The sequence below is a fragment of the Dothidotthia symphoricarpi genome (genome assembly GCF_010015815.1).
Source record: "Dothidotthia symphoricarpi CBS 119687 unplaced genomic scaffold P153scaffold_28, whole genome shotgun sequence".
Taxonomy (NCBI): domain Eukaryota; kingdom Fungi; phylum Ascomycota; class Dothideomycetes; order Pleosporales; family Dothidotthiaceae; genus Dothidotthia; species Dothidotthia symphoricarpi.
This window is the reverse complement of record NW_022985035.1, coordinates 205,552-232,101: the sequence shown is the minus strand read 5'-3', so window position 1 is coordinate 232,101 and position 26,550 is coordinate 205,552. Positions and strand designations below refer to the sequence as shown.

Genomic DNA, 26,550 nt, shown 5'->3' with positions numbered 1-26,550 from the left:
CTAGAATATAAGTAAAGGTAGCCTAGGTCTTTACTTACTTCTCTATACTCTTTTTACTATAGTAGTAGTAGTAGTCTAGGTATTTACTTAACTCTTTAGCAGTTATAGTATAGTTAACGTAGATAAGAATCTTTTTATATTACTTTACTAGTCTTCTTATATAGTAGGCTAGATCTTATACTATAAAGATAGTAGTGTTTTTAAGGTTAACTACCTTATACTATATATTAATACAGACTATAAAACTATAGAATAATATAGTATTATCTAGTATACCTAGGTTGTATAGAGCCTTGCGTTTAAGCTCTATAGGTATAGTTACTAATAGAAGTATAATTAGTGTATAGTATTATATAATATCTTATAGGTTAAGAAAATATAGGTAATAGAAACTGTTTAAGAAAAGTATATAGTAATACTTATTTATAACTATACGTTTAAAGGCTCTAAGGCTGTAGAGTTACTATATAAGTAATATAAAAAATAAATTACTAATATTTTCTAGTATAGTAAGAATTATAGATACTATATTATTAGAAATTCTCTAACTCTATATAGTAGCTCTAATATAGAGCTTCTTATATTATACTAGAATATTAGTATAAAGAGTAACTAGTAGGACTATAATAATAGTCTAACTATACTCTAAAAAGTATACTAGAAGTAGAAATATTAAACTCTTTCTCTCTAACGTACTAGTAATTTAGATAATAAATAATTCTCTTTCTAAAACTACTTAGATACACTTTTTCTAGTTACTATAAAACTTAGTAGAAAAGCTAAGGTTTTTCTAGAGTAGGTATTAGAGATTAACGTTTTTATACTCTTTTTATTACTACTTCTATAAAGAGCTAGTAGTATTTATTCCTCTAGCCTTTATATTAGAATAGGTATTAAAGAGTAGATATTTATACTACTAGAATAAGATCTTAAAGTAGACCTCTAGCGTATTATATTTTCTATTAAGTATATAAGACACGTTAACTGCGTAGATAAAATAGGCTATTTCTAAGAAATAGCCTACCTATATCTTATAGGCTTTATTAATAGCTTTATCTAATATATTATCTACTTCTTAGCTAGTTAGTTCTAGATATTAACTCTCTTTACTTTCTAATTTTCTACTAAAGGCTATAATAATATATTATAATATACTTAGAGTAATTTCTTATTCTATAAAATATACTATTACCTTTTAGATTATTTTACTAAGAAGTAGTAAGGTAGTATACTACCTACTAAGAATATCTAACTAAAGAAGTAAACTATTAGCCTAGTAAAAGTAATAGCTATAAAGCTCTTTAGAACTACTATACTATAGGTAGACGTAGAATAGTTAGATAAGCTATAGGTACTAGAATAATAGACTACCTACTTTTTAGAGTAGGAAGTAATAAATAACCTTTAGAAATTTATTTTAGTTATAGCCCTTATAGTACCTAAGAATAATAGTAATAAGCCTATTATAAAGAAAGATATTATAGATACTATTATTAAATATATTTTTATATTATATACTAAGTAGTTCTATTCTATAAGCTAGTTATCTAGATACTAGGTAAATAAGTATAAGTAAATACTCTAATACCTCTTAAACTATATTATAGTACCTTTTCTTCTAAGTCTTATTATTAAGGTCTTTAATAATAATATTCTTAAACGTGTTAGCTCTAATAGCTAAGAAGAGCTATCTCTATATAAAGTTCTCTCTATAGATAAAAAAGGCGATATTAGAAATAAGTAAGTTATTACTTTTAGGTCTATACTTAATAAGGTGTTTAAATAGTATTATTAAGAGTAAGGCTCTTTATTCTATAAAGTATAGTTTATATATTAGTATAGATATTAGCTTATACTTCTTCTATACAGCGTTAATATACTTATCTAGAGTTATAGTTATATTATAATAAGTAACTATATCTCTATTCTAATTTATAAAAGTATTTAATATATTACTATACTAAGACTTACTAATAAACTATACTATAGAAATAATCTATTATATAGAGGTAGAGTATACTATAGAGAGGTTATTTATTACCTATATACTAAACTAGTCTATAATAGTATAGTTATAGTACTTATTATCTAGCTCTTTTCTTATACTATATACTTATTTAGTAAAAAGTTACTCTACTTCTACTTAAGACGTACTAGAAAAATTAGCTAGGTTTAAACTATCTAATTCTATATCTAATTAGATACTCTCTAGCTAGACTCTAAGGTAAGCTTTAGTTTAAGAAATAATATTATCTTAAAGCTTCTATATACCTATAAACCTTATAAACTTCTTTAGTGTAGATAGGTCTATTATATAGTAATATACCTTACAGAACTAGTTACCTTTAAGACTAACTACTAAAAAGGCTAATAGTATAATAAAGTAGAGCTTAAAATTATCTAATCTAGACGTCTATTTTAGTAGAGTAAGCTAGAATCTATAGTAAAGTTATTCTATAGTAGAAAGAATATAGCAATTATAGAGATATTTAACTACTAGATATTTATTTATATTATTAATATAGGCTATAAGTAAATCCTAGGCCTTTACTTAGTAGTTAATAAGAGAAAAAGTAAGTAGATATTTAAAGCCTATATTAAGTATATAAAGAAAGAATATAAAGATCTTCTATAAATAAAAAGAATATTAGAGGTTATAGTTCTAGTATAGCTTAAGTAGGTAGAGTAGTATATTTCTTTTATATTCTTATATTACCTAGATTCTAGTAAAGCGTATTATCTTAATTATAGTGTTTTGCTATATTTAAACTATGCTCTTAATACTAGTGTAAAAATAGTATACTTTTAGTTCTTAGGTTAAATATAGAGTAGCTATATATTTTAGTATTTAACTCTATTATATCTCTTATATAGCGTACTAAAACTTAGTATATTCTAGCTATAAATTTATCTAGATAGCTAGAGTTTCTAAGATAATAGTATATTTTATTACTTAATATAACTTAGTAAGGTATACTGTGCCTTAAAACTATACTCTAAGTTACTCTAGTATAGAGTTTAGCTCTAAGTTTATATTAGTTATCTCTAGTAAGTCTAGTGCTACTATCTAGGTTTTATTTTACTTATTACTAGAGAATAAACTTATACTATTACTGCGTAGTAGCTCTACTGCGTTATCTTCTACCTAAAATACTAGGTACACTTTAAAGTATAAAGCAGTATTACTACCTTTTAGAACTAAAGTAAAGAAATACTAGCTTATAATAGTAGTATAAGGTTTTTAAGTACTATTTACGTTTACGCTATATAAACTATAAATATATATCTTTATATTCTTTTCTATACTATCTTCTCTAAAGATAAAAGTAGCTAGTATATTAAATAAAGTTTCTATAAACTCTAAGTTCTAGAATAGCCTTAATAGATATTAGTAGAAGCTTAAACTCTACGTATACTTTCTTTAAGGTTTATAAGATATATACTAGTAGGCTTATAATAGCTTCTTATATATTCTTTTATTCTCTAGAAGTTATCTATACTTAATAGAAGTTAGTAAAGTAGGCTAGGACTTTATCTAGTAATACTATATATTAGTAAAAGATATAGATAATAATTCTATATTAGATATCTACCTTAATTAAAGAATAGATATAAATAGTTAATATATTTTAATAAAGATATATAGTACTAATAAATTAAGAGATGCTAGCTATTTAAATATATATTATATATAACTATTTCTACTACTATTATAGTAGTACAGCTACTATATTACTACTTATAAAACTCTTATCTTAGTATTTCCTTCTACTAGCTATATATAAATATATCTACTATAAAAGTAAAAGTAATTATTATATATATTAATATTATAGATATAGTATAATAGTTTTATTATTATATACTTAGAATAAAGCTATCTTATTTTCTTCTACTATATTAAATAAAATACTACAAAGTTTATACTAAATAAAAAATAAACTTTATATCTATATAACCTAATATAATATACTTAGCTATAAGACATATATTAGTATTACGCTATAAGCTTAGAACCTAGAGTAAAATAGTAGTCTAGGAATTATAAAAGTATATATTTCTATTATAATAACTCTGTTATTAAAATATCTACGTCTATTCTTAGAGTAGCTATAGAGAAATATTCTTTAGATATTATAGGTTAAGAAGAAAGGGTTAATCTTATTAACTATATATCTAAGTATTTAGAGAGTAAGTCTACTAAGTACTAAGTAGTACTAGAAGAAGATAAGGGTTTCTAGATATTTATTATATAATATCTACTTAATATATTAGAGTAGATCTGCTAGTAAATTAATTAATATTAACTAGTTAAAGTAGTTACTACTATATATAATACTCTAAATAGCGTTACTACTAAAAGTAGAGAAGAGGCTATAGACTAAAGAAATACTAATAATAATAGTATATATAGTACTAAGTAGGCTAAGAAGAGCTATAATACTAATTTATATAAAGAAACTAAGGAGTTAATAAAATAATTAAACGCTGCTTTTATATAGATAGTAGTTAGTAGCTAGAAGGTTACTATAGCTAATAGAAATATTACCTTATTAAGTAATAAATAGATTTAATACTAGAATTTCTCTAAAAGATTTATTAGCGCTAGTATAATAATAGTTACTAGTATAATTACTAGAGCTGTTATAGTTAGTATAGTTAAATTAATTAAGAACTAGGTTATAGTTCTTTCTATATAGTAGTTATAGTTTAATAAGAGTTAGCTGTTATTTCTTAAAGGTAATAGCTAGAAATCTTCTATTCTATTTACTACTAAATCTAAATTAAAAGATAAGCTAGACTATATAATTAAATAGTAAAATACCTAGATAGCTTTAACTTAAACTTTATTAAATTTAAATAATAGTAGTAGACTCTTAATAATAGATATAGCTAATTTTAGAAACCTATTCTTTACTATATAGTCTAATAAAGCAGTTACTCTAGTTAGTAAAATATAGTATTAATAGATTATATCTTCTCTCTATATAGAATATAAAAGACTTAAAAAGTTAATATAAAGTAAGGCTAAGCGCTCTAAGAGAAGTAAGAGTTTTATAATATTAGTTAAGAAGTAATTATTTTTAGCTATCTATAGAAGGTAACTTACTAACCTAATATCTAGGTAGCCTATAACTACTATATTAAAATAAGATTTTTCTAAGAAATAGATATTATATAGCAGGTACCTTAAATATAGAAAGAGATAGAATATACTATATAACTAGTTTAGTATAAGAATCTTTATATTATTACCTTAAGTAATAATTTTAAATACCTACCTTAAGTGTTCTATTATATAGATAAGACTAGCCTAGTAGATAGAGCTATTAGCTAAGTATAATAAGGAGGCTATAGGTCTTACCTATACTATTACTCTAATATATATCTCTTATATAAATAGATAAGCTTCTCTAGAATAAATGTAGTAAAAAGATACTAATAATAAAGAGCTAGTAAATATTTATATAGCTAACTTATTTAGAGATAATTCTAGTTAAATAGAGAAGGTTTATAAGGTCTAAAATACTAAAGATAATAAGTTTAGATTAGGTATTAAGTAGTAAATAGTAGTATAGTATTAGTTCTTATTATATACTTTTAGTTTCTAACTACTATATAGTTTTATTATTAGGATAGCCTACTTTTCTAAAGATATTCTAGATCTATCTAACTATTCTAAAGGTTATTAAATACTTTATAGCTATCTAAGTTAGTATAAAGAGTATATATTATATCTAGGTAATTTTTACGTCTAGTTAATTTTTAAGTCTATATTTTAGGTCTAGGTAATTTTTAAGTCTAGTTAATTTTTATATCTAGTTAATTTTTAAGTTAGTATATTACGTCTAGGTAGTTTTTACGTCTAGATATTATATCTACCTAATTTTTAGGTTTAGATTTTAGGTACTAGCTTAGTGTATATGTACCTATTTTTACGAACTTTTAGGTTAATAATTAATAACCTAATATTTCTAGACCTCTCTTTATATTTTAATTTTTGCTATATCCTACTAAATTTTAGAGGTATCTATAACCTAAAGAAGTATAATAGTTTTTACTTAAGTAATTATTAGTTATTATTTATTTATACCTTTATCTATATATATATATTTAGTAACACTTCTTTTACTATATATAATAAATTAATTATAGTACTTTACTTTAAGAAAAGTAAACTTACTTCTAAAATAGAAATTCTTAGTAGTTTACTATATTCTATTCTATAAAAAGTAAACTTTTTTAGGTTATAAAAAACCTTAGTAGTTTACTATATTTTACTCTAAAAAGAGTAGACTTTTTTAGGTTATAAAAAACTTTAGTAGTCTACTATTCTTTACTTTAGAGAAAGTAGACTTTTTTAAGTTATAAAAAACTCTAGTAGACTACTATATTTTACTCTAAAGAAAGTAAATTTTTTAGAATATAGAAAACTTTAGTAGACTACTATATTCTACTTTAAAAGAAGTAAACTTTCTTAGGTTATAGAAAATATTAAATAAGAGCTATACTTTATATAAAATTTATATAATTTCTAACCTTAACTTAACTCTTTTACTTAGATTATTACTTTACTATATAACCTTATACCTTTTCTATATATACTATAGAGTATAATATATATAATAGTAGTAGTATAGTATTATAAATCTAAGTTTTAATTATAATATTATTACTATTAGACTTTAATTTATATTTTAATTTTTAATATATTCTACTAAATCTTAGAGATATTTATAACCTAAAGAGGTATAATAATAAATAAGCTTAACTTTAAGACTTTAAATAGTAACTTATAGTTAAGTATAACTTTAGTGCTTAATATAGTAATTTATAGTAAAATATAAACTTTAAGATTAGAAATAATAATCTATAATAAATTATAACTTTAAATTTAAAATAAGAACTTATAGTTAATAATAAACTTTAATAATAGAAATAGTAATATATATATAAATATAAACTTTAATATTAAAGATAGTAATTTATAGGTAATTATAAACTTTAACGTTAGAATTAGTAATATATAGGTAATTATAAACTTTAATATTAAAAATAGTAACTTATAGGTAATTATAACTTTATATTTAAAATAGAAACTTATAGTTAATTATAAACTTTAATATTAGAAATAGTAATTTATAAGTAATTATAAACTTTAATATTAGAAATAGTAATATATAAGTAATTATAAACTTTAATATTAGAAATAGTAATATATAAGTAATTATAAACTTTTATATTAGAGATAGTAACTTATAGGTAATTATAAACTTTAATATTAGAATTAGTAACTTATAGGTAATTAAAAACTAATATTAAGATAGAATTTTAATATTAAAGTTTTATATTAATATCTACTCTAACTACTATATATAGCTCTATTTTAAAATAATATAACTATTATATTTTTAACTTTAATATACTTAGTTATTTATAAGTAATATTTATTTTATCTATTATCTATTATATATTTAAGAGGTTCTCTATTAAGTTATTAACTATTTTATACCTTTTTACTATACCTGTGTAGTAGTTCTTCTTACTATACCTGTATAGTAATCCTTTTTGCTATGCCTGTGCAGTAGTCCTTCTCGCTATGCCTGTATAGCAGTCCTTCTTGCTGTGCCCGTGCAGTAGTCCTTCTCGCTATGCCTGTATAGCAGTCCTTCTTGCTGTGCCCGTGCAGTAGTCCTTCTCGCTGTGCCTGTGTAGTAGTTCTTTTCGCTGTGCCTGTACAGTAGTTCTTTTCGCTGTGCCTGTGCAGCAGTCCTTCTTGCTGTGCCTGTGCAGTAGTTCTTTTCGCTGTACCCGTGCAGCAGTCCTTCTCGCTGTGCCCGTGCAGTAGTCCTTCTTGCTGTGCCCGTGCAGCAGTCCTTCTCGCTGTGCCCGTGCAGCAGTCCTTCTCGCTGTGCCCGTGCAGCAGTTCTCCTCAAAGTATATTTTCCAACTATAACTATTGGCCATTGTTCCAACGCGTGCTTTTTTGCTGCAGATGCTATGCTAGTACTACAAGCATCTGTGTTGTATTCCTCAATCAAAGCTCCTCGCTGGGATGGGTGCGGCGACGCTGGACATGTCGACGGCGAGGGCATTGCGATGGCTGTGGGCGTGCAAGGCTGGATTGAGCATTTGTGCGCGTTTGACATCCGCGCCTGCTTCGGCAACGCAACCGTCCTATCGCCTTTATCAACGCTTACGCGCTTACGTTTCAGTGGGCGCGAATAAGGCGAAAATGTTGGTGATAGCGCCTGTTTTGAGGCGGCGATGATCGAGGTTTCGAGTCCAGGCGAGGACGGAGGCGTGGGCGTGGGTGAGGGAGTATGGTAATCACGCTGGAACAGCAAGTGAGCCTCGATATACGGAGCAAGTCGGCTTCTCAACTTCGGTGTCTCAAGGAGCCGCTCGTCGAGTTGAGCCAGAAAATCCATATCGGTGGTCGTGGCTCCGGTCCTTAAGGGTGAGGAAGATGTCATCACGCGCGCGCGCTCGGGCTTGCGCCATCAACCTTGGCGGGTTTCAGCGGTGCCAAGGCCGCAATCAACCCCGCGATCATGAATTGCGCCTGCCGCCTCGTCGACGTTCAGATCATGACTGCAAATGTACTTCCTAGTGACGATTATTATGATAGAGGCAGCACCACCGAGCCAGATACGCCTGGCTCATCCGACCGTGACACGGCGCCCTATGTCTTTGCGAGGCTGATCCCTACAAACCGTCCCGCCCGCGAGGCCATGGAACGAACACGTACTCAAGGTTCCCAATTTCACACCAACTTTCTTGGCAAGACAGCATTCCGCAACGAAGAAACCACATGCTTCGTTCTTTCGTTAGACGCATTGCCAGAGTTTCCTAAACTGGGCTGGCGCATTGGTACCGGGCGCGACAGTTTACCAAAACGTGGCGTGGATCTCCTGCTGTGTGGAACCGCTAAAAGCGATCGGGTTGCTGGTATACATGCACGATTCAACTTTGTCAAGGGAGCAGCGGGGTTCTTTCTGATTGCGGATAATGCCAGAGGGAAGCCATGTACCATCAATGGTGATGATTTTGCAAATGATCGGCGCCCAATTCCTTTCCGAAGCACCATCACGTTGGGTGAATGTGCATTTACGCTGCATTATGTGGTCCGCGATGCAGATGCCGAGAATGGCTTCCAGCTTGAACTGAAGGCTTTCTATAAACTGGCTCTGACGGACGAGAACCCCTTCATTCTGCCTACGCCGCGTGAGTTCGACTCACGATTCGGTGACTGGGTTGTGCAATACCCCATCTCGAAGGGGACATATGGCACTGTGTTTACGGTAACCCATGCGGCGGATGGGCGGCTAGCAGCAGCCAAGCAGCTCGTCAAGACGCGCTTCAATGCGTCTCAGGTGGAACACGAGGTGGCCATGGCCAGAGTTGTATCCAGGCTTTCGCATCCAAGTATCGCAGTACCCTTTGAGATTCGTCACAATCCGTGTCGAAGTCAAGTAGAAATTGTAAGAGCAACATTCGATCTACCTATTATACCTGTACTAATCCGCAAAGGCTAGGATCAAAACAATACTGGGTGGAAACTGGGATCCTGACACTCAAGGTGACATCACGGATGAATACATTATCTTCTCACCCCTTCTCAACGCGACGTTTCGCTCCATTATCACGAACTGGACCTCTCTACCAGTCTCTCGTCTCGAACTCTTTTTTTGTAAACTACTTGACGGTGTTGCATTCCTCCATGATCACGGCCTGTGCCACCGCGATATCCAACCTGTCAACATTCTGATCCGCAGCTTCGATCCACCCGAAGCCTTGATCTGCGACTTTGGCTGCCTCTCCGACAAGTCTGAAATCATGTATGATTCGCCCGGCACAGTCCCACATCTTGCGCCCGAGCAAAAGAAAGGATTGACACACGATCCCACGGTAGATTATTGGGCTTGCGGACTTGTAGGGCATGAGCTTCTTACTGGTGAGGTTACGCGGCAACGTGTTGAAGTTGGGTCCATGCTTGAAGGGTACTATTGGAAGCTAGATGCTATAGGGAGTGTGATGGCCATGTGTTGTAAGAGCATGTTGGATGCCAATCCGACTCTACGCATGCCCGCGAAAGATGCTGCAAAAGCAATAAGATCTGCTTTTGTGAAAGCAGAAAAAATTTCTGAAGTTACGACGTTATCTGAACGCAAGAAGGTGAGAACTTCATAACTATAGATGCTTAGCTAAATCTATTTATTTCTCTATTCAAGTGCCCGTTGTCTGGCCCAGGCCGCTGGGTGATAAGCAGGCTACCTCAATGCGACAGCGCATTCCGACAGCCGTAATGTATATAAACCTGCGCAGACGGACCTTGGTCTACTGTGTAGGTGAGTCGTCGGCCGTAGTGCCTAATAGTAGATGAAGGTGACTGGTGATAAGCGCTCCTAACACCATGCATACTCAATGCAGACGGATAGCAGGTGGAGCGCAGTAGCAGCGATTGGTCAGCAGTTTTGCACTGGATCCGCCTCAGCGGCCTGCCTTACTGCTAGTACTCGCTCTTCTCAAAAACTTCTTCGTTGACGATCTAACAGGTGATGCCTCTGGCCTCCAGACCGTGAATTTATGTAGCAGTCTGCTCGATGTCGACGCCGGACCCGGACATAAGAGCCAATCGCTTGGCACTGCGCTCGATTATCTATGTTATTAGAGTGCAGCCCAGACCTCCGAGACAGCGCACTGGAAATTGAGTTTTGTTGAGGCCGAAGGTAAGCTTGGAACCGAGGTATTACGGGTGATATCTAGCCGTCCGCACCTCCAGCATCCTCGATCATCATCAGCTTGACCGCAAATCGACGCCAAAGCTCGAAATAGCGTTGTCGAACTTGGTGAGACTTCTCTTTCAGATGGGACCAATACCGCGAATAAGCATCCGCTGTGAAAGCAATGTCGCATTGTGCTTGTACGAATCACAAACTCCAAAGGCTATGTAGTATGCTCTAGAAGTTTTGAGACGATGTTAAGGATGCTTCGCTTCACAACCATCTTTCGTCCCACCTCAATAAAGCCACCAAATGCTGCGATTTGTCTCCAGCATTCGTGCATCACTGTCGGGGATACGTACGTCGAGCTGGAGATGATATTAGCAGCGCGTCCTCTAGTCTGCTCTTCTGATCAAGTCATCAAACTCAAACCGAGTTGAGGTATGAAACTTTCAACAGGCGGGACAAAAGCTGCAGCCACTTTGCCAACCTCCTTTACCGACCGCACCGCGACGTAGATCCGTGTCTTCATCTGCTTGCTGATGACAATGACAGGGCACCAGCATTTCCATTGCCATGTGAGATCAAGACGAGTCAACTCTCGCCAAGGTCTTTGGCCAATGCAATGTGGCAGCATAAGTGAGTAGAAGCGTCAGAAGCTTCCCTGGCACAATGCCTTGCTCAGATTTCTGCATTATACTCGCCGAGACGGTCTGAAAGGTGGCCGGTTCGTCCACACCGAAGCTGAAAACGCGGTCATCAACATGAATATCCTTCACGTTGGTCTCTTTCTGCACGACAGTTCCTTGAACCTCATGTTAAAGTATGGTTCGGGTATCCGTGCCCTCTATTGCGAGTACGTCAATCTTGTTGACGGAGGGCAACAAGACTTGTACTTAAAATTCATAGACTTGAACGGTGTGGTCAGCACATTCGTCGGATCAAAATTTGACTTTCCATCCCTTCATCACGCTCACCAATGTATCTAATTGGTGAAACAGCGTAAATCTGTGGGTATAATTTTGCGGCCCGTATGTCCCATCATGCGAGTATATGGCACAAGCCGGCTGATGTACGCCAGCTCATTGGCAACGCAGTATTCCAACTCTTTGTGCTTGGCATGGTGGATCTTCTGGGCTCGGGCGTTGACAATTTCAGTAACAGCACAATCTGTCGTTATGCTGCTCATGTACAAGTTCAGCGTGATGAAATCCAGCGAGTCTATCCCGGACGTCACAGACCGGGCGATACAAGATGTTATGGCCTGCACTGATGTGGCCCCCTCTGTGAGCCGACCCGCGGTAATCCAGATCATGGAGGAGAATTGAGACGACGTTCCGCAGCCCGGCAAGCTCGCTCGGCTCCAGCGTCAGGAGCAGTGGCCCGTCTACGTCGTACGTAACAGTTACGTTCTCCAAGGCGGCAATATTGGCCTTGGCTGATTGAACGAGACGCGTAGGTCCGAGTCTGTTAATTGCCTTTACTGGTTTGCTGGGGACTTCAGTCAGCTTACTGCAATAGATAATGGTTAGGAACCTCTCGTGGACACTATCATTGCTATATATCTTCTAATCTCCCGCAGCAGTACAGATGGCGAGGCTGTTAGATAGGTTCGCGACGGAGAAGTTTTCTCAGAGCAAAGAATATGTAGGCTGGCCGGCCACGACACGGCCATCTGAGTTGAGCAATCAGACAAACTGTAAAGCATCAGTAAGATTGCTTGGAATAATGAGGTCGCATTGGCTTGCTACGAGTTCCTATCTTTCTAGGGCCTGCGAAGGATCAATATAGAGAGCAGTTGCGTGATAAAACCCAGCGATTGTTTCTTTCGGGAGTTCAAATTCAGGTGTCAATGCCGTAATCGCCGTATAGCTCATCAGTTTCGTATCGTGGCATAGAGTAGCCGGTTCCGAAGCACCAAAGTCCAGAAACTTGATGCCAGGCTTCTCCAGATCTGCGACGCCAACAGATTCCATTGGTCTTGCTGACATGAGTGCGTCAATATCTACGTTCCAGTCCATCTTCATGCAGGGCTGCTCCTGAAGGACAGCATCCAAACTGTAGGGAACGGCGGCCTCGTGGGCAATGTACCGTATGCCTTCTACAGAGAGTAACAGCTGGCCACTGCTCCCCACCAAGTGGGTTCCGTTCACGGTCAAGCGAACTCTGCGCTCATTCGTCCAGACGTAAGTCTTTGCCTCGGGATCCTGCAGCTGGACGTCTGTCGGCGACCTAGAATAGACCTTACCAGTATTATGTCCATGTCCTCCGTCTTGCCAGAATAGATCAATACGATGATGAGCTGAAAGAACAAGTCGATAGTGGCGGGGTGCATAACGGGTTGTAGCTCGCCCTTGACTAGCCCCAACGTCTTCTTCACAACTGACGACGCGGCGGCGTAGAAGCGCTTACAGTCAGTGCAGCTGTGCTGCATATCCTGGAATGACGGCCGTAGTCGAAGTCAATGCTCTTGAGCGCCTGGTTCCAGGCCTTTCCCGTAACGCACTGCGTTATGGCCGGCGTCTCATATAGCGACTGCCCAGGAGCGCGCGTTAATGCCAACGTTGCTCATTATGCAACTGTTTCAGTGCCCGTCCTGGCTCCGTGAAGAAACGCTGAACTCTCACGAGTCGGCGTGCACGCTTGGCTACAGGCTGAATAACGTCTCGATGCCGTCGTGGTTATCCGGAATAACTAAGGTAGCCTTGATAGCAAGGTCACAGAGCGTGTAGCCCATGATCTTCATAGGCGGGGAGTTGCTGACAAAACGCATAGGACTTGTAGACCTGCTACCTCTTACCGCCTACTAATGATACAGATTAATAAGACAGAATACACATATTCATCACTTTGAATTATATCTTACTGCTTTTTTCCGGAGCCTTGAGGGGCTCCTTGTTAAACTTGGTATGTTTTCATCGGCGTTTTGGGCGCACGTGAGAATATCTTTTGTTTTTGGAGGAGATGTGTGAGACGTACAGGAGATGGTTTTGCGATGCTTAATGGGGGATGAGATCTTTTCGCATTGGTATAGGGTGCCCACAACGGGCGGAGCGGCGGAACTCATGTAACGAGCACCTTCATGGTAAGGCGTCTCCGGCAGCTCGAGAGCTCGGGAACTTAGGATGCGCCTCGGCATAGTAGGGGTAGGCAGTTTTTAAGAAGTTTTCTGTAACAAATGCGTATGTTGTATTCTGTGAGTGTAGGCGGGCTGCGCGGAGCGTAGGCGGCGTATCGTGTCGTGATGATAGATATTGACGATTCGGGTCGCATTGGCTCGACGTTGGAATGATGAAATGGCTGGACATAGGAGGGCGGGCTTAACTATGTCCAAATACTACCACAGCGTCTGTAGGCTATCGCTCGTCGTATTCCCGGGTATTGCACAGTTACTACCATCTCCCAGGCTGGGTTCTGGCGTTGGTGGAGCTTTTGCTCGTGGTCTTGCAATCGCGATACCACGAACGGGGGATAAACTTGCCAACCGCTGAACAAGGTAGCTTGAGAGGGTAGTAACTATGCCTTGACCCATGCATACAGTTTTCCTACTCTTAAGAGCAGTGCAAAGGGATGTTGAATAGATAAGCCCCTCTTCAAGCTTGAGTTGTGGCGTTGTGAAGTTTTGTTTATGATTTTGGTGTTCCGTTCCAACTCAATGACTGGCCAATTGGGCAAGGTCTATCAGCGCACGAGCTACTTAGCGTATTTCCAGCAGGAATGGTAATGCGACCCGGGACTGGCAATGCGACGCGAGAGTGGCAATGCGACGCGAGAGTGGCAATGTGACGCGAAAATGGTGATGCGACACGAGATTGGTGATGCGACACGCAAGTAGTGAGGCTCATGACGTTACCACTCAAACCCGAGATGCGCACCATTTGTTCTTTTTTTTCTACCTGGGGTTGTTGCATTATGTTCATTTGGTCTACCTTCCACGCTGTCACGTCTCTGAGAAATATTGGAGGTGGAATGAGGTATTCACTCGGCCCCTTGGAGTTTCGTCGAAAAAGTGCAGCTTGCCAGCCAGTGAGGGCTGAGTAGTGAAAGTTCAGAGCAACTTGCAGAACTTGCCCAGGCCATCTGTGTCGTGCAGGCCAGCCCACTTACTTACCCAAAGTATATGGGCAGCGTGGACTGCAGCGGAGATTGATGCGTGCAACCTGGTCAAGAACGGGCGCACGTGCTGACCATGGCGAGTCATTCCATCCACGGAAAGTGCCGCGAAGCCGAGAATCTTGGTTTCGTGGCTCGACACTCTTCACTCAGGCAGCGCGTCATCCGCACCTGCCCTCCTTCACCTTGCAGAAGAAGCAGCCCACCGTCGTCAATCAGACAGCCGGCCATGATCTATGAGTCGAGCGTGTCGTGCGTGTTGTGCGTGTTGTTTGCCCACACACCCCACCCCACCCCAGGTTCGCGTCCCTCAACCAACTGTCGCGTCCAACCTCGCTAACAGCTCACGTCAACAGCACTTTCTCTGCCGCCAGATGCAGCGCAGCCATAGCCCCGCCATGACTTGAGCAGCGAAGCGCGTCGCTTTGATTCACGCGCTGCACCGTCCGTCTCGAGCGCTCCTTCCAAGAGCAGCAGCATCTCACACCACGCACGCATCTCACTTCATGCGCAACGCTCCTGCCGTGCAACGAGGTATTGTCCGTCCTTCTCTTGGCGCCTGCCGATTTCTAACTTTACCACCACCAGCGCCCACCGCATGGCACCATCGCCTCCCCCCGCGCAGCCCTTTGTTGCCCACGCCGTCGACGCCGCCCTCGCCGAGTTCCGAGCTGGCGACGCCACCGCCTTTCCCAGCTTCCTCGCCCTGTGCGAGAGCGCGCGCGACGCCACACACACATTCGACGCGCTCGCCGCGCCAGACCAGGAGCGTGTCGAGAGATTCTGGCTCGAGGCTGCCTGGTTCGGAGTCTACGCCGGTTCCAGCACCGACGCGCTGAGTGTGCAGGCCTTTGAACAGCTCGCCGACCTGCCGCTCGCGTCGCTGCCCATCCTCTTCACCAACCGCTGGAGGTTCGTGCTCCGCATTGCCGAACACTGGGGGCCTCAATTCTGGTGGACACTTGAGCGGGCCAAGATCCCGTTGCTGGAGCGCGAGGCTGCCACGGCGCTCGCTACAGGTCTGCGTCCGCCCATCGCCTTCAACCACATCGACATACTGCGCCTGCCCGTGGTCCCGTCCAGAATCTTCCTGGAGCGACTGGCCAGAATTGCCTCCAGCCCGTCGACCCTCCGGCCATTCCTGAGCCGTTGGCCCACCTTCTTCGCTGACTTCCTGTCCACGGTCGTGCGCAAAGCTCACCGGCTCCGGCAGATTGCTGCGGGAGAATACGAGATCGGATCTGGTGAGCTCGCTGGCTATCTCGACAAGCACGAGTTTGAAGCCCCCGCACAAAGCCTGCACCTTCCCCCTCTTCCCGTCGTCCTCTTCAGAGCGCGCGACAGAAGCGTCCGGCCTGAGACCGAGGTCGCACGGCGTCATTCACTAAATTCTATCAGCTCGCCGACCAGCCCCGCCCCAGACCACGACACCACCCTGCCCGACTCGCCTTTGACGCCGCGCTGCACCAACGACGTGGTCGAGTACGACGAGGATATCACCATATCAGACTTCGGAGACTCGACCATTCACGATACTACCGGTACTGGGGTCGCTGAGCCTGACGAAGAGCAGTTGGACCTTGCCGACGACATGGCCCACCACTCTGCCCCAACAACTCGCCACAACACGCCCGTCCTTGACATGGACGCCCGCCGACACCACTCCCAGCCACCCGCTATGCCCGAACCCGCGCCCTCGCTGCTCGAGACAGCCGAGATTCTCAAGAGCGTCCTGTCGTACGGCCCGCCCACCACGGAGATGCACGGCATCGCCGACCCCGTCATGAACCGGCTCGTTTCGCTGTTCCCCGAGATCATCGCCCTGCACCACGCCCGACAAAGGAAGAGCGATGCGCGAATTCATTGTCTTGCCGTACAAGAGAAGATCGCGCAGGCAGAGAAGGAGGTTTCCGCTGCGGAGCCCGAGCACGGCGCGCTTGAAGGACGGCTCGCGGAGGCCCAAGCCAAGATTGCAACCACGCTTGCTGCCCAGGAGACGCTCAAGCAGCCCGTCAACGAGACACTGCCGGAATCTCTGAAGACCATGCTGCGCGCACAGCAGGATGCATCGATCGCCGCATTCGCCTCCACCCTCACCCAGCTCCAATTCGAACAAGAAGCCCAAGTCACCCAAGTCGCACTCAGCGCGCAGTCCCTCGCACACGCCAAACACGCCCTGTACGCCCTGCGCGACGAGGCCGCTGCCCTCGATGCAGCGCAAACCAAGGCGCTGGACCGGTGCCAGAAGCTAGACGCCCAGGTTCGGAAGGAGATGGCGCTGCTGGTGGCTAAGTTGGAACGCATCGTCGACTGCACGGAGGAGTTTATTCCCCGGAATGCAGGCGAGGAGGGTGCCGGGAAGAGCAAGAAGGCGAGGGTTACGGGCGCGAACAAGGGAGTTGCGAGACAGTCGGGAGGTGGGCCTTTGTAAGGACGGAGGGGAGGGGGAAGATGGGTGATGAGATGGTGTAGATACCCCAATGCGATGCTTTCCTCGTGCATCGCGTCCAGGCTGTGCCGACTGTGTCCCTCATTTCCTCAAGCATGGCAAGCTGCGGTTTAGCTTGATACAGAGCAGACATTTTCACGACGTGCAAAGATGAATAGGAGGCTCTTCCATCCTGTTCAAACTTGCTTGTCAACAGAGTATCAGGCCTTTTTAGTTACTGCAGTGCAAGTCTTTATGCTCCAACGTGTGCGACACCCGAATAACGCACGATTCGTAAGAATAAGTTCATGTATTTATTACCCACCGTGTCTGACATGGACCAAGACATTGGAAACAAAAGCCCGGCGAGGAGAAATACTGCCGCATCAAAATCACCTTCGGAGACGGCAGCATCATTTCGGCCCATCGAACTACCCATCCCATCCCATAGGCATCCAATCCCTCATTCAGTAGCTTCTCCAGTGCAGCTCGTCCGCCTCATCCTCACCAGGGTATTGAGTTGCAGCCCGAGCCATTCACAGCAACTTCGTTTGGTTCCGAACTCGCCTTCACCGTGAGCTTCACAAGCAGCTCCGCACTCGCATCTCGTAGCCGCCACAACCCGCCGACCAAGTTGTCGCCATTGCGCGGAAACCCTCCTTCACCTTTACACTACGCCCACCACTTACGGCATTGCGCCCGCTGAACCACTCACCCCACTTCACTCCAACACCACACCCGCCCCGAAGCTCAGAACGCACAGCCAACCCGCAACACTACTTCAAGCCATTGCGCGCGCAAGAAGACTACGCTCACGCTCACCTCGCAGCTTACCGCCCACAGCCCGCAATTCATAGCCCACACGTAATCATCAACGCCTCTCCGACAACCACGTCGTCGACCAGATTCACCACGTCCGCAAGTCATTGTCAAGACCTCTCCAGCACGATGCTGCACTCGAACAACCAGCTGGAGATCGCAAAGTTCCGCCCTCGCTCTGACAACGCTGGCCCGCAGTACCTCGTTTGGTACTACATCGACAAGCCCACGTACGCGTACCGCCCGTCGCATGTTCCGTACTGGGTGCCCGCTTCAAGAGTGCGCATTGACCTGATCTATCGATGGACCGAACTGCAAAAGGCTCGTCGCGTTGTTAAAGCTTACGACAGGGCTGTGAGGCGCGCGCAGGATGCGGCTCGAGCTCGAGTTCTGCGCGCACCGCTGTGTGCTGTATGTCGCCTGGAGGTTGACCATTGCGTGGATGCAGTGGTGCTGAACTGTTGCGGTATGTATTGTGTTCTTGCAGCGATTGTTTTGGTGTAGGGCTGATGCATATAGATTCGGCGCTTTGCGCAACCTGCTCGGGATTCCACCGCCGGGACAAGGCACGCGGAGTTGAGGCGGAGGGTTGTTCGTGGTGCAATTGAGCTTTGAGGAGGGAGGAGGATGCGGGTGGGGCTGAGAAGGAGATGCGGAGATGGAAGAACGCCGACTGGCTGGATTCGGCGAGCAGGGGTTTTCGCGTGTGATGCACGAGCATGCGGCTCATCGGGACGGGAATAGTTCATGTATCGGGGAGTTTTTCAGCCAATCGGAATGTCTGGCAAATGGGACATGCTTGGGAACTAGGAGTTAGGGTGGGATTCTCACGGCTGATATGATCTGTACGGGAGAATAAACCATGCATGTTTTCTTCGAATCTCCAAGTCGTTGCTATGAATTATTTGAGCATGTGAGTTGGAATGTAACAGCTCTTATGTATTTGTCCTGCAGGGATTGGTACACGAGGAGAAGAAGCAACGAGGCGGGATGAGGACGAGATTTGGGCTGGGGAACGCGAGGAACCACAAAACTTCATGCAGGGAAGCGGTACCAACTATTCATGACCACACCATTGGAATCTTTGAGACTTGTTGAACATTTCTATATGCCGGTCCATCGGGAGAACTATACTGATGAAGTTTATTCAGCGGTATCAGGTTTTATGTGAAGATGGGGTTTACCAGCGAAACTGAACCCCTGCGGGCTAAACAACGCTTACTTTGACAAATTTGACTTCTGCGGTACACTCCGCAAATTGCTCAAGTAAACTGTGTAACCAACGCAAGTTCAATGTTTCCCACGCTTGTGTAAGTTTTGGTAGTTTCATTCTGGTGTCGAACTCAACCAAAAAAGGTTGACTGCTCGAATGAATGTGAAAAAAAGCCTACAAGACTGGAAGAAAAGCCTGCTCAAGTCCTTGAACAAAGATCCATCTCATGCTGCCGAGGCATACAGTAAGCACCACCTTGGAATGTAAATTGCGGCGATGTTGGGTTTCTGTGCAGCACGAGGAAGTTCGCCGCAATGAACCTGGCACGCGCGATAAACTTGTTATAAAGATCCTGCACAGAACGTCAAGCTATTCTTTAGAACCTCTCGGCTTTGGAATGCTTGAAGTGTAGCAGTCTAAGGTCGAGTTCTGAAATATTTGTGTTTGTTATAAGCGATCTCTTTCGCACCTACCTCGTTGAACTGCTGCGCAAGGCAAACATCGTAGAGTGTAGCTGCTGAGGTAGTTTAGTAAAATCCTTAGGTGCTGTGTTTCCTATCAGTGTAAGATTTTATAGTTGGTACCGCCCATAATCATGAAGTTTTGCAATGTAGGTGTTTGTTAGCATATGTACCCTCGGCACCAAGATGCAGCACTATCCGCGCAACCCTACAGAGCAAGATTTCTAACATTGTAAAGTCTTGCGCTACTCTGCAACGTGCGAGGATATTAGGCTTTGCGTTGTTTCAAAGAGTTTCGGCGTTGTTGAGGTTTTACAGCGGATCTCTTTGAGACACCCCAACGGACTGCCTGCCCAGATATTCAGCGTGGTTGTTACTGTTGAAGGCTGTTTCTGGAATCTGTAAATTCTAAAGAATCTTTTTTCAGAGAACCTCGACGTTGGCTGCCTTGTTCAGTGCAGACTTTCGCAGTATGTCAATTCTCATCGTAACGGAGCCAAGCCCGCTCCCAACGACCAGCCGCTCAACGACACAACTGCAGACGGTGCTATGTATAGTACTCGAAGTAATCAGAAGCTGTGTATCTACAAGCAGATTCTGTTGCCTTATTTCAGTGTTACTGTCTATTCCAGGCATGAGTTCTGGTGATGTGAGATGCGCTCCCACCACGCCAAGCCTCCAACTACGAACGGACACAACAAACCTTTAAACGAGCTATTCTTAGATAGTAGTAACTATAGTTATGCTCTTCGCTGTATAGCATAGACCTGAATGTACTTGTCTATAAGTAGTTGAAGAGTAAGCACCTCTTTTCTTCTTAACTTCTGGCCATTTGAACAATTTGCTCGTGGTCAATGAATTGAGTTCACGCTGCATAGTACACCCTTAAACTGCTTCCTCCCACCGCACCTCAATATGGCCGGCTGTCCTTCCGCCTCACATCAACTGTTAAGTGCTTGGCTGTCGCAGACTATTAGTTTAGCACCTCTTCCAACACAACCTAAGCGTTCTACTTAACCAGTCATCGTGGTCGTCGTCGTCCTGCGCCCCTTCCTGATTATTTTGCGCTATGAGAGTAGCCTCCTTATCATCGGTGTCGTCCTCAGAATCGAGAGCTCCGATATTTGTGTTACTTATTTGAATAAAGAGTCTCACGTGGGCATACCCACAGAGGCTTCTTATCTAGTCAGGCAGTGCGTTCCTTATCCAACATCTGTTTGATATTGTTTATAACCGAGTCTTCTTTCTTCACGGCAAGACTGCTCGTTAGTACCATCAGCTTAATGCAGAATAACACGACTGCGTGGACTGGATGCGACATTTTGTCTTGTGCGGCTTCGTACACAGTTATCTCCGGAGACTTGTAATTACTGCCGATGCCCCAAATCCTCTGCTTTTGCACCATAAATTTCAGCTGGGCTGTGGCTCGTTGGCTTTGGTATCATCACGAAATTCACAACATTAAAAATGACCTGCGCGGTATTGGTGAACATGTATGAAGGACCATCTTTCGGCTTCAGTGGGACAAACTGCTTCGTCTGTGTACCCTTGGTTATATGTGCAGAACATGGGCTCACTACGAACAGAACACGCAACTTGTTGTGCTCTTCCTCATCTACATGCTCCTCGTCCTTGCTACCCATCTCATCGACGATTTCGAGTACCTCGATTCTGTCTTCGACTCGGTGTCCTGTGTATTGGGCTAGAAGTTGGAAGATATTCCTTAGACAGTGGGGTAATCAGTTCTCAACAACGCCATTGCGTGGCTCAAACGACTTGGGTAGGTAATTTTGTTTCTCATTGTTTTTCTTCTTTTTCTTTGACTCTGTGCTTGCAGCTTCCTTATCAGCAAGAGGTTTCTGATTGAGAGCCATTTCCATTACTGAAACTTTCTGTTGGATCGGTTCTGATTCCTCTGTCAACTCTTCCGGTGTAAAGATTAGCGTGGACCGCACTACAGCCGCCTTGTCAGCTAGTTCTGCCAGCACGTTCCTGTAAAATGTAGATGATACAGTCTCTTGACACATAATGATCTGAATCTTCCGTCGGATTAGCCTGTTACACTGCAGAGCATCATTTCTGAGAGTAAACCTGACATTGTCGTGATATTTCTGTGCAGCTCTATTGGCGTTTGCAGCTGCATCCTTTTTTCTGTTGCCTGTCTGCGCTCGTGTTAGGACGGACTTGTTTTGGTAGGTAGTTAATAAAATCAATTACCCCGCAGATCACGAGAGTTTAGTGCTCTTTGAAAGTGAGATTGTCGATATGGGTGTGGAGCACAAGCTCCTTTGGCCTGTGCGGTCTGCCCTCTTCTCTCTTGTCCTACTGGTCATTTCCCCCTCCATCTCTATGCCCCGCATATGGTGTCTTTGTGCTACGACGGTACATCGCCCGATCCAACCTTCTCTTCAATCTTTTGGCCCAATATGGCTTTCGAGGCCCTCGATCTTGAAGATGTGGCAAAGTTGACGGCCGCTGTAGACAATGCTTATTTTTGAATGCGCAGCAAGACAGACCCACGCTACTGGAGTGTAGCTGTTGCATAGTTTGTTGACACTGTAAGCAGCATCTTTACTCAGGTCTCATCGATCTTGCTCGCTCATCCTGAAGCGAAACTGCATTTTGACGAGCAGTGCATCCGCAAAATGCAGTGGCTATGGAAAACTGAACCGAAAGATATAAACCAATACTTGCACAAAGTTGCCATAAAGTTGCGCAAGCATGTTGCACGTAGGAGGCTGCTGCAGACAATGATCGAAGATGAGGTGGAATGGAGTCCATAAATCGGTCAGAATTTGGTGATAATGGGGCAGAAGAAGATGAAGGAGAACAATCAAGTGTGGGAAACAACCTCACGGGCGACACAATGTTAGTGTACAAGCTTTTCTGACGAGTCGAAACCTTAAAGAGCCTGCAAGAAGGCCCTTTAAAAGCAAGTTCAGAACCTCCTCAAGCGAGAGGACATCGATTTCAGCGATAATGAGCCGACCTTCTCGGAGATCTATCCTGAAGCTGAGCCTGAGGAACGTAACCAACATGATCCTGAGGATAAACGCAACGACATTCTCCACGAAGACACATTCCCACCGCAAGAATTTTATGCGTCTGGATGTAAATAAGATTATTCTGCGGGTGCATTAGGAGATTTGATTGAGGACGATAAACATGGCTTCGAAAAGTTGAGAATCCGACGGACAATGGGTAGACTCGCAAAGCCAATGAGACGAGCACACGCCTAGATCGAGGCCATCAATTTGGGCAAGGGGTCATATGGGTACGATGGGCATCTTGACTATTTCCATTTGCTTTGAAGTGGTTCCCGCTTCTGAATCATGTCCGTGAACTTTTCTGACTATACTCTCCTCCCACCTGTCGTCTCTGAGAACGCGATCTGCTGTGTTTTTCTGATTCTTGATTTTCTTTTCTTTCATGACATGCACCTTGCTTTCAATTATAGTCTCCTTTATCCCTTTCTTCGGCGTGGAGTTTGCATCCACGTCCAATTCAAGATCCTCGTCTGCGTCCGCCTCTTCATTCTTCTAGATGTTCTGACTTTGGTCCTTCCTTTGCTCCGAGTCTTCGTGGTTGTTGGAATCATCCTTGTTGTGGTTGAGGTCTTCGAGCCCGTCCAAGGCTTGAGAGTCGCTGACTGGATTAACAGAGTTGTCTTCCCAATCTTCTGGGTCGTTGGAGGCGTCGTCACTGCTCTCTGCATCAATTCTGAGCTGGTGCTTGTACCCTTCCTCATCGTCAGCCTATCTACGGTTATTGAAGCCCTCGAATCCCGTATAATCATCGCCGATAACATAGCTCCTTTTGACTTCTGTAGGCTGCCTTTACCAACCCAAGACCCCGAAGCCGATCCTTGCTAATGGTCAAAAGACTACCTGTCGCTTTGCATTTGGTCATTGTAAGCGAAACGGTATGCTAGTGCTGAGATATTGGTGTGGTGCTGCAGAGGTTTAAGTTTATGACACGGAACTCGGAAGTGAGGAAGATGTGGAGGATTTCAGAATGGTTCAAGATAATATATGAAATTCAAAAAGAGGTTCAGTTCAAAGTAAATATCAGGAAATGCTGAAGTGGACAATTCGGCGGCCATGACATTTGCTTGTTTCGTAAATATCAGCCTTGTCTCTCACCCATCGCCCCCATCACCACCCCCACCACCATCTACCCAAGCGATATATCCTTCACGAACACTATGAATCTCCCCAAAAGACCGTATAAACGGATCGTCGCAGAGGAGCAACGTCGAAGAAGACATAGCAAGAACAAACAATGTAGCTTTGCGCCAACGGATCATCGAGCGCCATTACTGGTTCGAGGTCTAATAAAGCCTGGATCATGTCTTCTGGGCACCGAGGAAGAGGAGAGGGTAAGAGTTGCTAAGCCCGGGTCCTTGAATCAGACCAGTCTAACAACAACGACAACGAAGATAGGAAAGCAAAAGACCCACAGGAAACGGATGGGGAAAGATCTGGAAAACAAGACGGCGGAACCATCCAAGAGCCAGACCTACATTATCGATAACTCATTTTCTATACACGTCGAACAATATCACAAAGAGATATAGGAATATGGTATTGTAAGTCGCCTATTATCTTCTGTCATCTTGTTATTCACAATTCTGGCTAATCTGCTCAGTGAGATTTGTACAACACACAATCCGTAGCGGTTAAGGATCTTCGACTCAAGGTACATACTTGGCAAGCAAAAAGAACCTCACGAGGACATTGCAGCTGTAAAAATACCCCGTTTAAGCTTTGTCATTGCAGCAACGAAATGGGGGTAGGAAAGGCATCATTGGCGCTTTCTTATAATGGAATTGGCCCAGCCAATTCCTGGATCCTGCGTAGTTGTAGCACCCAAGACAATATGTTGACAACGGCCCAAGAAATTGAGGCGGGCTTTCACCAAGGTTTGTAATTCTCATCAAGCACTTTGGTTTTATGCTGACACTGAACTAGCAAGAGAGCTTACGAGTAACGATACTCTCTGACAGCAGGATAGCAGCACACCAGTTGTTTGGGATGGGATAAGGTATCGTAATAGTATCATGTAAGTGCGTGGAAAACACGTACTGCGGTACAAGAGATTTCGAGAATGGAAAGACGGGATAAAAACGCCCAAACTCAGCCCTAAACTCAGACTTGTAGCGTCAGCAACGCTAACCTATGGAACGACTGATACTCGACGAAGCCCATTGGATTAGAAACATGAACTCAGCACGCTACAAAGCGGTCGAAGCGATTCCGGCCAAAACTACGGCTCTATTCTCCGGAACCTTCCCACACAACGGGTGGTATAATGTGCAGCAGCTATATCCTTTATTAAGTTGCAATCACTTGAATCTATGGCAGCGTTCAATTGACTGATTGCCTTGTATAGTTATGAAGAGTTTTGTTCTTCAGAAGCCGGAGCGAGTGAGACTACAAATTTCACAGCGATTTCTCCTCCGATTTACAACAGCCCGACCCGCAACTGTACTACAGTTGTAAAAGGCTAACTACTACAAAGCAACCTTTGAGCTTTCAGAGGAAGGAGTGGATGTGTTCAAACATTACGAAAAGTATACCAGGGCACAACTAGTGATCAGCAACGAGGAGAGAAAGAAGAAGAAGGAAAGTGAGGCAAAGAAACAAGGGCTCTGAAATGGAGAAGAAGGGGGATTTGCTTTCTGTTTTTCAGCATAGGATCCGCGTTCAGCTGCGTCTGGTCTTGTTGCACCCAAGGTATCGCCCGCAAGCTGCTATCAATGAAGACAACGAATTCATCGATGAAAACGGCAAGTTGAACGATTCGGACGATGAAGGTCTGAGGTTAAACATCCTGGAGGCCTCAGAAATTGAATCTGAGAGCGCAACGACGGAAACGACGCCACATACATTCTGAGCCGCAACGACGTCGATGTTCTATAACGGGCTGTCGCCGCACTTGACCAAGAATTTCCCGGAAGCAAGCGTAAAAACCGGCTTGAACATCCGGAAGCACATCCGGATCTCCTTCTTGAATCAGCCCAAGATCACTCGGATCTACCAATGCTTGCGACAACAGTTTCCAGACGGTAGGATTCGTACCTCATCACAATATCTGAAGTTTCACGATTTGATTGGGCCTACATCGCACTATTACTTTCTAGTCGAGGGGCCTAATTACAATGGCAGACCGCCTGACAAACTAAGGCAGTGGAATCTCGAGATGTCCAAGATTATAAAGAACCACTCTGTTTTACTGTTCCTCTTCAGTAGTCCAGGAGGTGAGGGGCTCAACATTGCCGAAGCTTCTTTGGTGATCCAGTGTGAGATTTGGTGATACCGCAATGCAGAAACGCAGCTGTACTATCGTCTCCGTCGACCTGACCAGACGGGGTAGATGATAATCGTCAGGGTAGATGCAGGTGCAAGCTTCAATGATGAATGTATTCGATCAGGGTAGGTCTCCAAGAAGGTGGTCAACACGGTATTGATGAATCCGTTGATTCACCGCCATGGCCAAGATCCTCAGATTCCAAGTATAGACTACCACGAACCTTTTGGCCTCTGGAGCTCGATCCAAATGAAGACGATGAATAGGATATCAGAGACTACTGATTCCCACGTAGGAACTTCCGATAGTGCGGTAGAATGGCCTGCCATAGGAGCACAAGGGCGGATTTGGCCTGGTCGTGAGGACAATCTAGTTGAAGAAGTCAGAGTAGGTTTGCGCCTTCTTCAACCCTAAATTCATACCACCACTTCGGGAACCACATTCTTGGCGGGTGAGTTCGCTACTTCCACTTCTTGTGAA

At 42.6% G+C, this 26,550-nt stretch overlaps 7 protein-coding genes across 7 annotated transcripts; 3 read left to right on the top strand and 4 right to left on the bottom strand.

The window, feature by feature from the left end:
* Positions 1-7,390: 7,390 nt before the first annotated feature.
* P153DRAFT_371545 (uncharacterized protein) lies at positions 7,391-8,455 on the bottom strand. The gene has a single exon (XM_033669280.1). The coding sequence runs from the start codon at positions 8,430-8,432 to the stop codon at positions 7,599-7,601; it is 834 nt and encodes a 277-aa protein (XP_033518055.1). The 5' UTR covers positions 8,433-8,455; the 3' UTR covers positions 7,391-7,598.
* Positions 8,456-8,575: 120 nt separating this feature from the next.
* On the top strand, positions 8,576-10,232 carry P153DRAFT_328070 (kinase-like protein). Its single transcript, XM_033665345.1, has 2 exons — positions 8,576-9,485; positions 9,535-10,232. The coding sequence occupies exons 1-2, from the start codon at positions 8,592-8,594 to the stop codon at positions 10,192-10,194; spliced, it is 1,554 nt and encodes a 517-aa protein (XP_033518054.1). The 5' UTR covers positions 8,576-8,591; the 3' UTR covers positions 10,195-10,232.
* Positions 10,233-12,484: 2,252 nt separating this feature from the next.
* Positions 12,485-13,161, bottom strand: P153DRAFT_435814 (uncharacterized protein; the record flags this gene model as incomplete). The annotated part of the gene is made up of 2 exons (XM_033673182.1): positions 12,485-13,029; positions 13,140-13,161. The coding sequence occupies 2 exons, from the start codon at positions 13,159-13,161 to the stop codon at positions 12,485-12,487; spliced, it is 567 nt and encodes a 188-aa protein (XP_033518053.1).
* Positions 13,162-15,261: 2,100 nt separating this feature from the next.
* On the top strand, positions 15,262-17,355 carry P153DRAFT_148830 (uncharacterized protein). Its single transcript, XM_033662186.1, has 2 exons — positions 15,262-15,374; positions 15,429-17,355. Exon 2 carries the CDS (start codon positions 15,439-15,441, stop codon positions 17,269-17,271), a length of 1,833 nt encoding a protein of 610 aa, XP_033518052.1. The 5' UTR covers positions 15,262-15,374; positions 15,429-15,438; the 3' UTR covers positions 17,272-17,355.
* A 248-nt stretch (positions 17,356-17,603) lies between these two features.
* P153DRAFT_391387 (uncharacterized protein) lies at positions 17,604-18,702 on the top strand (the record flags this gene model as incomplete). The annotated part of the gene is made up of 3 exons (XM_033671056.1): positions 17,604-17,780; positions 17,881-18,498; positions 18,607-18,702. The coding sequence occupies 3 exons, from the start codon at positions 17,604-17,606 to the stop codon at positions 18,700-18,702; spliced, it is 891 nt and encodes a 296-aa protein (XP_033518051.1).
* Positions 18,703-21,128: 2,426 nt separating this feature from the next.
* P153DRAFT_361890 (uncharacterized protein) lies at positions 21,129-21,788 on the bottom strand (the record flags this gene model as incomplete). Its single annotated transcript, XM_033667036.1, has 3 exons — positions 21,129-21,308; positions 21,339-21,483; positions 21,535-21,788. The coding sequence occupies 3 exons, from the start codon at positions 21,786-21,788 to the stop codon at positions 21,129-21,131; spliced, it is 579 nt and encodes a 192-aa protein (XP_033518050.1).
* Positions 21,789-23,300: 1,512 nt separating this feature from the next.
* P153DRAFT_391384 (uncharacterized protein) lies at positions 23,301-26,399 on the bottom strand (the record flags this gene model as incomplete). Its single annotated transcript, XM_033671055.1, has 2 exons — positions 23,301-23,500; positions 26,294-26,399. 2 exons carry the CDS (start codon positions 26,397-26,399, stop codon positions 23,301-23,303), a joined length of 306 nt encoding a protein of 101 aa, XP_033518049.1.
* Positions 26,400-26,550: the final 151 nt, after the last annotated feature.